This window comes from Notamacropus eugenii, chromosome 5 (genome assembly GCF_028372415.1).
Source record: "Notamacropus eugenii isolate mMacEug1 chromosome 5, mMacEug1.pri_v2, whole genome shotgun sequence".
NCBI lineage: Eukaryota > Metazoa > Chordata > Mammalia > Diprotodontia > Macropodidae > Notamacropus > Notamacropus eugenii.
The window spans coordinates 374647729-374661476 of record NC_092876.1 but is presented as its reverse complement, the minus strand read 5'-3'; the positions used below and the strand labels follow the sequence as shown (position 1 = coordinate 374661476).

The 13748-nt window shown below is 37.6% G+C and overlaps 1 protein-coding gene and 1 pseudogene across 3 annotated transcripts in view; one reads left to right on the top strand and one right to left on the bottom strand.

Moving 5' to 3' along the window:
• PIR (pirin) overlaps nt 1-13748 on the bottom strand; it is a 119829-nt gene that overhangs the window by 55812 nt on the left and 50269 nt on the right. For all 3 annotated transcript variants that reach the window (XM_072614315.1, XM_072614314.1, XM_072614317.1), the window contains exon 5: nt 12741-12947. In XM_072614315.1, coding sequence (XP_072470416.1) covers nt 12741-12947 — 207 coding nt within the window. The remainder of the gene's footprint in view (nt 1-12740; nt 12948-13748) is intronic.
• Nucleotides 7251-7466, top strand: LOC140503509 (small ribosomal subunit protein uS14-like; annotated as a pseudogene).

Here is a 13748-nt window from a genome sequence, read left to right as displayed (position 1 = left end):
TTGAATGATTGTTTATTTGAAAACTCTTACTTGTAAATGAAGTGTCAGCTAGACAGGCCAGTAATAGTGTAGCTATGAATGGGTTGTTTGAAGTTACCATATTAGTTTCCCTTCTGTGATCCTAGTTAAAATAAACAAGACTGAGAAAGTGAGTCATGTCCACATGGGCACTTTTTTTTTTAACACTTCTCATTAAGAAATGTTTTACAAATTCTTGCCTGCAAATAGTCAGTGATTACTATCTCACTTTCAGTAAGTCATGTCAGGCAGTCTCTAGAGGATCGACTTGCTTTGTATGAAATTCAGATCAAGATAGTTATTAAAGGGATAGGAAAGGGACCACAGCTCCTGGACCACATTACACTGCTTTATAACACCCAGAATACCAGGAGGGCTAACCTGTCTCATTCCAGAACACCTCTTCCTCACCCTAATTTCTTTACAACCAGAATAGGGCACTATAAAAGACATATATATTCAGAATTTATTATTGTTGTTCAGTCATTTGGGGTTTTCATGGCAAAGTTACTGGAATGGTTTGCCATTTCATTCTCCAGCTCATTTTACAGATGGGGAACCTAAGGTAAACAGGGTTAAGTGACTTGCCCACGGTGACACAGCTACTAAGTGTCTGAATTCACATGTGAACCCAGGTTTCTCTGACTCCAAGTCCAGTGCTCTTTCCACTGTACCACCTAGCTTCCCATATTTAGAACTAGCCTTTGACCAATTTCTTAAGAAGGTAGTTTATTTTCAAGTGCCCCTTTATTCCTATTTCTTTGTCCCTCTTCAGGGTCTTCAGCATCCAACACCCCTCGATGCTCTGTGTTCTCAATCAGACCTCATGAATTCAAAGTCCCACCCCACCTCACCCCCAACTAGAGCACTCACCTCATCACCAATGTCATTCTATTAGTCAGAAAGCATAAGCTTAAATCTTGCCTCTCCCACCTGTTAACAGTATCACTCTAGGCAAGGCACCTCCCAAAGTCTACTTCCCTCTCCAAATGCATGGGGACTATAACTCTTTGTACTACCCATTTCCCAGGTATGTTGTGAAGCTCAAATAAGATGTAAATCAAGAGATTTGTAAACCTCTGAGTGCGTGTTTTTGTTTTGTTGACCTGTTGTGATTTAGTATGAAGTTCTGGGCTAGGCACAAAGGATTAAAAAAGGATAAAACGTAATGCTTGCCCTCAAGAATCAATATCAAAATATAAGTAAAATTATAAAGTAGCACTTAGTAAGGCAACAAAGAAGAAATATAAACACCATGTGTTATCTGAATTTAGACTGGATTTGAATTCATGAAGATGAGTCTTTCTCCAAGCCCAGTGTTCCATCCACTGTGCTGCCTAAGTACATATTAATGTTATCTATTTTCTATTGTATTCTTGGCAGCTAGGTGGTGCAGTGGATAGAGCACTGGGTTTGGCTTACAGAGTTCAAATCCATTTTCAGACACTTACTAGCTGGGTGATGTTGGGCAAGTCACTTACCCTTGTTTGCTTCAGTTCCTTATCTGTAAATAAGCTGGAGAAGGAAATGACAAACCCCCCTGCATCTCTACCATGAAAACCCCCAGTGGGGTCATGGAGAGTCAAACATGATTGAAAATGACTGAACAACAACAAAATGGTATTTTTATTTTGTTTTTTTTTTTGTTAATTTTTTTGTTAATTTTGTTAATAATTTTGTTAATATTTGCTAATATTTTATTTTGTTAAGTTTCTACCCATTACATTTTAGTCTGGTTTGGGCCATGCAGTGGCTGAATGTTTGATATCTCTACTCTAGACTGCTTTTTCTTCTTCATCTATTTACATCATTTATGTTGAGAGGTCAAGTGTCCAATGTGGACTAAAAATACAGTTAGCCAATTTCATAAAGGGTTTCCTATGCCAGATGCAATTATTTCACATTGTTAAGTACACCTCAAAAAAAATTACAAATGAGCCAGTGAAAGGGCATGACTCAAAATCACAACAGGTTACACTAAAATGTTGTTAAAGAGAACATCAGACTCACAACAGCCTGAATAAACTTCACTGACTCTCTCAGACTATTAACTCTTCAAAGATAGAATTCAATGGAAACTCCTTTGAACCATGGTAAAAAGTGTCAGAATGGTATGCCTCTCCTCTTTCCTCAAAAACACCTTGTAAAAAAGTGCTGTCCATCCCACATTCAGGACCAGTAAAAAAGTATCAGCTTTATTTGTTAGATAGTTTAAGTCTATACAAAAACTAACAGAATGGGAAAGAAAAGAATACTATTAGAAGGAAAGATAAGATTAGCACTCTCAATAAATAAAACATCTTCAGTTCTTTAGAGATGAGATTAGGGTTACATCTGCTATCCACAAAGGAGGTGCCTACTGAAAAGAAAGGCGAAGTGTGAAACCATAAACTTCAAAGACCTGACAATCCCCCATTTTGGATGGGGACATTCGATCCCTTCAGAAGTCACTGCTTTCCTCTAAGAAATGACAAAAATAAAGCTTCTAAAGATAAGATACTTTTCTGGAATGCAAGCATTGTTTCACATTGACATATTTGCCACCATGGCTCGTGTCTGCGGCACACAGCTTCCCATGTCAGAAATGTACCAACACTCACATTCACTGTTATCAGAATACTTTCCCTTCCTGTTCAAGACAAAGCCATGAACTTGCAGACGAAAATCTCAAAGGCAACAAACAGCTGTTCCTATGGGGTATATGTGCTACTAATACTGTATGCTTTCCTAAATAGATCTGGAATCGGAAAGACTTGAGTTAAAATCTGGCCTCAGATACTTACCAGTCATGGGACCCAGGACAGGTCACTTAATCTCTACTTGTCTCACTTTCCTCAACTATAAAATGGGGATGATTAATAGCACCTACTTTACAAGGTTGTTGCGAGGCAAAAATGATATGATTTATAAAGCCCTTACCATTGTCCTTAGCACCTAATCATATTCTACCCTTCTCCCTAAATTGAAGAAATTATCTTAGTAGGAAATGGAAAGTCTCACTTGTGGAGACTCATATCCTTCTTGAATCATATAATCAAACAGACACAAGATTCAGAACTGTAATGAGGAGAGAAGTGAATCAATGTCCAAAGGATAAAACTCCATGTTATAAAATTTTAGATTTTCTTACAAAAAGTATAGTAGAAATTTAGTCCCATTGTATAATGGGACTTAATGAGCAAATAACCCATCAAATTCAGGGCCTAACCATTCCCCAGACATCCAGTTCTAATTTCCCAAATGTCTGATAGCTATTTCCATATAGATGTTTTATTGGCTCCTCAAACTCAACATGTCCCATTTGACATCATTAAAACTTATCCTTTTATGTCTGTATTTCTGTAATTTATATCACCAGCCTCTGAGTGATTCTAAAAAGGATTTTGGAGAACATCTCCAGCCACCAGGATTATGGTGGGGTCCTAATTCATAGCAATATTCCCTATTTAACTATAAGAATACTTACATAATCAAATGGATCTGTGATCTCATTGATCTGGGAGTTTCCCAGTGATAGATCACATCCAGTGCCTGCCCATCCTGTGTAACTTTCATCCCGGTCCTCCCCAAATCTGGCCCTGGGAGAAGTTCCTCATCTTAAGAGTGATCTTTGACTGTTCTTTTTTTTCTCTCACATGGAATCATTTTCCAAGTCCTTGTCAATGATACCTCTACCACATTTCTTTTTCTTCCTTCCTTCCTTCCTTCCTTCCTCCCTTCCTTCCTTCCTTCCTTCCTTCCTTCCTTCCTTCCATTTCTTTTTTATTTTTAGAGGGAGTCAGGGTTAAATGAATCCCTCAGTGTCACATAGCTAGTAAGTGGCTGAGGCCAGATTTGAACTCTGGCCCTCCTGACTCCAGGGCCAGGCTCTATCCACTGAACCCCCTAGCTCCCCTCTACCACATTTCTTCTACTGATCCCACTTTGGACTCTCCTCTTGACTTTCCCAACCTTCTCCACATTGCTACAGAAATCTCTTCACTCTGGAAGATCAATCCATCTCTGGACTTCTCACACTGGAAGAATTCTTTGCCCCTATGGCCTCTTCCTCTGTTTGGCTGGCTCCTCCCAGAATCTCCTAGGTAGGGCAAATACTCAGATCAGCCATATATTCATTCCTCTCTCCAGGACGCACTCCAAACTCCCCATGCCACAGAAGTTTCTTTGCTCTACCCCTAGATTCTCTGGACATTCTCTACCATGCCCCACATGTGGATACCCTTCTTCCCCTTTCCTTCCATGTGCTATTTTCTTCCATTACAATGGAAGCTCTTTGAGGATGGGGACTGTCTTTCTTTCTGCTTGTATTTCTTTCCCTAGAGCGTAGCACAAGAAGAGCTTAATAAATGCTTATTGACTTGATATCTCTCAACTCTAGGGCAATTACCCTAGTTCAGACTCTCTTTGCTTCTCACATGGACTGTTCTACAAGTCTCCTAACTGGTCTTTCTGCCTCTGGTACTCCTTTCTATTCTATGTTTTTTTAATTCTTTAGCTGTAATCTTCCACTACCCTGGTCACATTACCATCAGAAATTATCCCTGGCTCTCTGTTGCCTGTCAGACAAGGTGTAAGTTCCTTATTTTGGCATTTGGGGCCTTGCACGATTTGAGTCCAACCTACCTGTCCAGTCTTATTTCATACTGCTTCTAACCACATACTCTCTATATAGCCAAACTGGACTATTCTCTTATTCTCCCTACTTTCTGTCATATCTATTCATGCTTTTGTTCCTCCCCCCTCCCTTATCTTCCTATTGAAATTCCTCCAAGATCTATGAAACCTTCCCCAACTCCCTCCAAGTAAAAAATGACATCTCTCAAATTTCTCATACTTAGGGTGAGGAGCTCTCCTCTGCAATTGCTTTATTATTGTATTACAGTTAACCTTTAAAGGTATTTTCCCTATAAGAGTCATAAAGCTATAACATTTGCTAGATTAAAGGTAGCAGGGATACTGTTAACATCCTGTTCTATGTGTTTAACAAAATGTATTTCCCCATAAGTTTTCTAGGTGGCAAGTGAAATTAGAAAATTTAAAGACAGCCATTTTATCAAGTGAAAGTCAAGGAAAAAACTAGTAAGAATGTGATCATGGGCATTCAAAAGGCTGCATTTACTTTCAGCAAGTGTCATTTCAGTGATTATAAAATAACAGCCCAACCTCATAAACTCCTACATGTTAGTAGATGATCTTATAAGAGAAATCTGAATGCGGGCTTTACAAGGTATAAAGCAATTTGTATTTGAACCAGCTATTTGGAATCTTTGCTAAATTCCTTTGAAGATGAAGACTGCTTCTTAGAGGAAAAGCACCTCCCTCTAAAGTTGGTCATGAAGCTTTACAGAAGTCCTACTCCAGGGCTTCCTGGTGCTATAGGGGTAACCCTGAGTTCTCACGAATTATTTTAGCAAAGAGGAAGCTCTGATGGGTCCTGCCAAGCTTTGAATGTTTCTAAAAAATTAACTTCACCAAGTTCAGAGGGTCTTGTCAACAGGGCAGGAATTCTTACCCTTTCTATTGTCATGGGTCCCTAATGCAATCTAATGAAGTTTAAGTCCCTTTTTAGGATTCATGTTTTTAAGTGCATAAAACAAAATATATAGAGCTTTGCAAAGGAAACCAGGCATACTGAAAATGTTCAAATGTATTTCAATATAATATTATATGTGACATGATAGTATATCAAAATATATTTTTTAAAAGTTTATGGGCCATAGGTTGAAAAACTCTGTAGTAGAAAGCTGACCGCTAGGTGACTGAGTTTTTCAGTTGCTACAAATCTTGAAGCCCATCTACTATGGGACAGCAGGGCAAGAATTGGTTTCAATAGAAAGAGTACATGGACAAGACTGGATCTCAGTAGTAGGGTTCAGATTCTATTGTAAAAGCCATTTATAAATGTAGACTTGGAGACAATGTCAACCATGACTTCTGCAAAAGAAATCACTATGCTAGGTGGCATAGTGGACAGAGTACTGGCCCCGCAGTCAGGAAGACCAGAGTTCAAATTTGACTTCAGACACTTCGTAGCTATGTGACCCTGAGCAAGTCACTTAAACCCAACAGGAAAGAAAGAAGTAAGGAAGGAAGAAAGAAAGAACCACAGAAGTATACAAATATGTTGATGAATGAGTAAGTTATTCACAGTCCTGGGATGACTTCTCTGAATTTCATAGATGTCATGGCCTTTTCTGGCTTTGTTCTTGTTCAGACATTTCAATTGTGTCTCATTGTCCATGACTCCATTTGGGGTTTTCTTGGCAAGAATACTGGAGTGGTTTGGCATTTTCTTCTCCACATGAGGAAACTGAGGCAAACAGGGTTAAATGACTTGCTCAGGGTCACATAGCTGTGTCTGAAGCTAGATTTGAACTCAGGTAGATGAGTCTTCCTGATGCCCAGTCTAGTGTCCTACCTACTGAGTTACCTGCTACCCCTTAGCTAGGTACGGTAAATGTTTAACTTTAAAATACTTAATCAGCTACCTAAAGTTGAAAAACGGTTTTAGGAGATCTCTGGTCATCAGAACTATACCCACCAAATCATTTCCCCCAGTAAACTCAGTCAAATGGATGTGAGAGTTCATCAATTCAGGAGTTCCCTCCAGGAATGCAGATCCCAATCAACCTATCTATGTCTTCCCATCCTTTGTAACTCTCATCCATGTCCTCCTCAAAAACTTCTATTTGATTTTTATTTCCAAATTCTCTCTCTCCCATTGAGAAGGCAAGAAAACATAGTCCATGGCAAATATGCAAAGTCAATGAAAATGAATTCCTGCCTTGGCCATTTTACTTTGGAAAAAAAGAAGGAGAATTAAAGAAAAGAAAATATGCTTTAATCTGCACTGGGTCCATCAGTTCTCTATCTATAGGTAGATGTAGTAGATACCATGTTTTATTATGAGTCTTTTGGAACCGTGGTGGATCACTGCATTGATGAGAGTTGTGAAGTCTTTCAAAGTTGATTATATTTAAAATATTATTGTTATTGTAAAAATAGTTCTCTTGTTCTACTCATTTCACTTTGTATCAGTTCATACAAGTCTTCCCAGGTTTTCCTGGAACTATCCTTCTTCATTTCTTATAGTACAACAGTATTTCATCACATTTATGTACCATAACTTGTTCAATCATTCTTACAATTGAAGGGTATCCTCTCCATTTCCAATTTTTTGCCACCACAAAAACAGATGCTAGCTTTTGTCTCAGGTCTTTCCTAGTGGTATCATGGGTCACCAGCAGTTCTACTGGTGCCACTCTTGCAAATTCAGTCAGGATTCTTGGTCGTTCAGCTTCTGTTCCAACCGGCATGGTCTGATCCATAAGTATGATCTGAACATGTGCCACCAGTGCTTTCAGTAGTATGTGAAAGACATGAGCTTCACCAGGTTGGATGAAGTTATGTGTGGATCTGGCTTCAGTGATTACACTGACCATCAGTGACTACCATTTTACTGAATTCCAGACAACTATTTGATCTACCCACCTAAAGGTCTGATTCTGGTGTACATGCTATGCTAATTTGCATATATAATTTAAAAAGGTCATCCTCAGTTATTAAAATTTAGTGTGAATTTATTGACCAATCAACAATTGTGTGAAAATACAAAATAAAGCATTGAACCATATTTATTCCTTAGTGTTTCAAGCAGTAGAAACAAATGAAGCATAGAAAATGAATGTGTCCACTTCTGTTTCAAGTTACTTATACCTTTTATTTTTCTCCCTATCAGACCTGGAAGGTCTTCAAGGTCCTTTTAATTGATAGCTGAACAACAATCCCCTCTAACACATAAGAGGTTATCCAGCTTTTACTTGAAAGCTTCTGGTTAAGAAGGTAATTACTGTCTCCCAGGATCATTTATTTGCTTTCCAAGTTCTATTTCTGATTATCAAAAAGACAGGCAACTAAACAGTAAGGTTAACACTAAGGTTGCTTGCTGGACCACTAGAATAAGAGTACTTCTGTGACAGAGTAAATTTACAAAATTCCTTTTTTTAAGTGTATTTTTAAAATTAAAATAAGACACCTAGGAAAAAAAGAGCAGATATGCATATTTTTGTATGCATGGAGCCTTTTCCTCTTTCTTTGACATCTTTGGGGTACAGACCTAGTAGTACTATCACTGAATCATGGGAATATACAGTTTAATAGTTTTGGAGTGATAGTTCAAAATTGCTTTCCAGAATGATTAGACTAATTCACAATTCTATCAACATTTTTGTTTCCCCACAACACTTCTCACATTTCTCATTTTCCTTGATTTGTCATTTTAGCCAATCTGATGGTGAGGTGGTACCTCAGAGTTGTTTTAATTTATATTTCTCCAATTATTAATGATGTAGAGCATTTTCATATGGCTACTGACGGTTTTGACTTCTTCCTCTGAAAACTATCTATTCATATCCTTGGAGCATTTATCAGTTGGGGTATTGGTCTAATTCCTATTAATTTGATTCATTTTCTTATATATCTTACAAAGGAGATCTTTATCACAGAAACAGAAACTTGCCATGAAGATACACACATAGATTAAGTATAATTGTCAATCTATATGTACTTATACTTCCATGGATTCATGACTTCATCAATACTCTCTTCACCAGTGGAGATTGCGACTCACTCACATTTTCTCACTCTATGTGACTTTCATTCATGTCTATTCATAAATCCTTCATAAAGATCTCCCCAACAAACTAGAAGCCTTCCTTTTAATATTTCATGAACACTAATGCAACATTCATTCTGACCTATTATCTTTTATTTTTCTTTTTTCTTTCTTTCTCTCTTTCCTTTCTTTCTTTCTCTCTCTCTTTCTTTCCTTCCTTTCTCTCTTTCTCTCTCTCTTTCTTTCCTTCTTGGCAACTGGCTTTAAGTGACTTCTCCAGGATCACATACCTACTGAGTGTCTAAGGCTGAATTTGACTTCAAGTCTTCCTAACTACATGCTGGTATGCCGCCTAGTATCCCTTCTGTGATATCTTTTGTTGAAGTCATGGTTGATCTTGTCTCTAAATCTGCATTTATAAATGGCCCTTACAATGGAATCTGAAGCCAACTACTGAGATCTATTCTTGTCCAGGTACTATTTCTATTGAAACAAACAGACCATCTTCTTTTCCAGTCAGATAAGTCTTTTATGCCACTTCTCATTCAAGTCATCATTGGCAATATGTTGCAACCTACTCATAACAACTACACCTTAACTTTCCAAAGATCTGCCTTTTCCACCATACTCTTCTGAGATCATGATGTTTCACAATTCATAGCCATAAGGAAGCACAAAAGAAGCAAAATGGCACGGATAAAGTAGACAGAGATCTGGCCTTGAAGCCAGGAAGACCTGGATTCAAGTCCTGCCTCCAACACATATTAGCTGTGTTCTCTGGGTAAGTCACTTCCCTTCAGTTTTCTAAGTAACCCTCTAGTGATACTGACTAGTTAGTCAGTCAGTCTGTCAATAAACATTTATTAAGCTCCTACTATGTGCCAGGCAGTGTGTTAAGCATTTCACAATTATCCACTTGAACCTCACAACAAGTATGGGTGTTAGGTACTATTGCTATAGAGTCACTTGTCCAGGGTGACAGAGCTCATATCTGAGGCCAGAACTGAACTCAGGCCTTCCTGGCTCTATTGAGCCCATTGCTCCATCCACTGAGCTATCTGAAAATCCACTTCCAAGGAACTAAGTGGTCTATACAAAGATAAGACATATTTCTGCCTCATGATCCTTGGTTTTGTTTGCAAGACCATACAGTTGTTTTGCATCTGGTCTTAGAATTTTTCAAAATGTCACCTGTAATTCTGATTACAAATGGAACAAGCCCAAGTGTGTATGGAGCATGCATGCACATGCACATGTGTTGTGCACACGCAAATGCACACACACACACACACAATTTCAGCCAAAGTAAATGGGAAGCTATAAGGATATACATCATCACTAACTCTGCTTGCTCATTAGGTGGAGTGAATTTGCATCTTTACCTAATAACTAATTTTGTCTTATCATAGTTGGATATTCTTGGTACTTCTGCTAGGGAGGTCTTTAATTGACTTCCCTTTCCTCATCAGAGAGGATGTTGCTGAAAGAGGCAATTGTTCTAGAACAAAGCAACAGATATAGATCCCAGAGACAAACTAAAACAATACAGATTCAATTTGTGTAGTAGTAGTTTCTTACACAAGTTCTATGTAAGTAGTTTAGGCTAGCTATTGACACAGCTATTTTTCTACAGCATTTCTCTGAATTAAATAACATTTTTGATCTCCAGTACAAGAATAGAAGGTCATGGAGGTTTTATGGGAAGGGAAGGTGAAAAGTAACAAGCATTTATTAAGCATGTGCTATGGGCCAGTCACTATGCTAAGTGTTTTACAAATATTTTATTCAATATCATTTGATTTGTGATAATTTGATACAATAAAGATTTGTATTTCACACAGTGGGCAAGTTATATTTCAGGTGGAATGTACAGGAAAAGAAATAAGGGAACAAAGGCATTCCAAGCCAGGCAACTCTGACATCTGAACTGGTCAACAGTGAGGTTGGGGCTACCACTTTGCCACTCCTACTTCCCTCCCTAGGGCTCATTGTTGTTTCAAGTGACTTTAAATACCAGTGAGCCATGGAGAGGGTGAAGTATTGACTCTTCTCTTCTATGGTATACACCTTTAAATGCTGGTGCCCTCCACAATGCCAATACTCTTATCTGTCTCAGTATCACAGTAGAGTGGTACAACAAGGACAGTGCCTTAGGCACTGATTTACTCTCACTATCTGCCATAATCCTTCCCAATCTTTGCTCTCAAGATCTATCAGCACTTTCCTCTCCCAATTCTTCTCTCTCAAAGAATGAAAGTAAACTGAGCACACTGGCTCCTCATCACACACACACACACACACACACACACACACACACACACACACGAATATATTGCAGACTGCTGATAGAAATGCTATCAGATGCTGAGTGAAGTGAGCAGAACTCTCACAACAACATTGTGTGAAGACTAACTTTTGATAGACTTAACTCTTCTCAGCAATGCAAGGATCTAAGACAACCCCAAAAGATTCACGATGGAAAATGCTATCCACATTCAGAAAAAGAACTGAAGTCTGAATACAGATCAAAGAACACTATCTGCTCTCTTTTTGCTTGTTTCTTCTTTCTCATGGTTTCTCCCATTTTATCTAATTCTTCTTCACAACATGAATAATCTGAAAATGTTAAATATGTATGTATACGTAGAACCTAAATCAGACTGCAAGCCATTATGGGGAGGGGACAGGAGAGGGAGGAGGAAAAATTTAGAACTCAAAATCTTATGGGAGTGAATGGTGAAAACTAAAATAAATAAATTAATTAAATCTTAAAAAAAGAAATGCTATTATAAAAAATTTTATAGATAATATCTATTTTAAAGGCTAAAGAAAACATGTTATAGAAAAAAAATTAACCCAAATTGCCTACTGTTGGACATTCCTACATCATCAGAAACTTGGGTTTAACCCCTGCGGGTCCCAGCACCAGACTTATCTTGCCATGGTTCAACCCTCCAAGCACATTTCCTGACATAAATCTGGGTGGTCTCTTCCTTTTCTCCCTTATTAGAATGTAATCTTCTTGAGAGAAGAGACTATCTTGCTTGCTTCTATTTTTATCTTATGTTTTTTTTTTAATTAAAATAAGTATTAAAAGATACTTCTTTATTAAAAGTATCTCCTTAAAGAAGTCTATTCATTGAAAAGGTGTATCTCATTCAAAGTGAGGATATGATAAGACCTTAGCCTGAAGGGCCAGGGTCTCACATTGCATCCTGGGCCATCTCCAGTCATCCTGACGAATATCAGGCCACTAGATCCAGATGTCTCAGGAGAAGAACGTGAAGTTGGTGACCTTGCACAGCCCTCCCTCAGTCAAAACAAAGTCAGCTGCAAGCCATGTCATCATCTTGATGTCATGGTCCTCTTTGAGAACGAAGGACAAAGACAACCCTCAGTTCTTAACTCTGTCACATCTCAAGCATTTAATATATGCTCTACTTATCTGTTTATCTATCCATCTATCTGATTGCTTGAGCACAGAGTTAATTGAATTTTCTGATTCATTAATACTCTGTTTCTGTGAAAAATCTTCCCCAAATATATGGGTTCATCTTCCTTCTTTACAAAGTGAATAAAATCTAATCTGCCTTTGATAGTTATCATTATTAAAATTAATTTTCATTATGCAAGAACACATATCTAGGAAGATGAGTTATATCTATATTGTTTCTGTGTCATTCTCTGGAAGGCTTTTTAAAAAAAAATTAAATCTTTGCTATCAATTTTTGGTCTCTGTTACATAAAGGCAGACTGTACGATAACAATTCTGCATAGTACAGGGCTCTAATTAACCCAGGTTTGTAAAGCCATTTGAATCCTAAGAGGTGATACAATGATAGGAATTAGACTAGAGGCATCAAAATCCTAAAAGTGGTTGATCCTAGTTAAAATGTAATTAAGAAATATTTAACAAAATAAACAAAAATACAATATGACAGAAAATGTTAATTTGTGATTTTCTAAGTCAACATGCAGTGTGCAGAGATCAGTTTCTTTTGAGTTTGACAACACTGAATTGGAATAACTCTCATATAATTAAAACAGTATAGACAGACATAGCCCTCAAAAGCCAAAATTTATAATACAATTCAAAAGCACACTTTACCTTGACTCCTAAGGCTTCTCCTGAGATAACAGATACTGTCACACCATTCTTGCTGGGTTTGGGGATTTCTTTACTTTTCAGTCCTTGATAGTGGGGCTCTACCATCTTTTCTGAACTCCTCAAATTGACCCAGAGTTGTAGACCATGAACAATTTCTTCAGAGCAAGGCATTTCTGCATGCAGAATCCCACGGCCAGCAGTCATCCACTATAAACAAAATTTCACAGGAAACAAGGGAGGAAAAAAATGTTGAACCAAAATCCAAATGGCCCAGAACAGTGCTTGATCGCTCAATGCAAAAATTTTTTTTTTAAATTTTTAATCCAACTAAAATAATTAAATCGTTTTACTTCCTTTAGTGATAAAAAGCTCCTATCTATAATAATGACAAAATCACAAAGACTCAAAAGATATAAGGTGACAGAATCATTAACTCATACACTCTTGGACTGAAAGGGACTATCTAATCCAGCCTTCCCTATAATGCCAGGATTCTATCTACATTCTTGAACATTAGTTCTCCCTTCAGAGACAAGACAAAGTCAATTTAATCTTTCTTTTACTTGATAGTGCTTCAAATATTTGAAGAAAACAATCACATTCCTCCTTCTCAACTATTCTTCATATGACATGTCCCACAGTGTAGTAGGAAGAGCATTAGACTTCCATTTAGGAGATACCAGAATACAAATATTGTCTCTCATACTTTCTAAATGTGTAACCTTAGGTATGTCAATTGATTTGCCTGGACCTCAGTTTCTTCACCTGTAAAAGGAGCAGGAAAGCATGTGCTAGATGGTATCTAAGGTTTCTTCCAGATCTAAATCTAAGTCTATAGTTCTACAATTTTTTTTTTTTTTTACCATCCTGGTCACCTTTTTTTTGTATGCCTCTGATGTGCCTCCATTAAAAATGTTGTGGTCAGAACCAAACACAATATTCCAGGAGTACGCTGACCAGTGTAGAGCATATTGAGGTATTACATCCCTTGATCTGAACATTTTATTT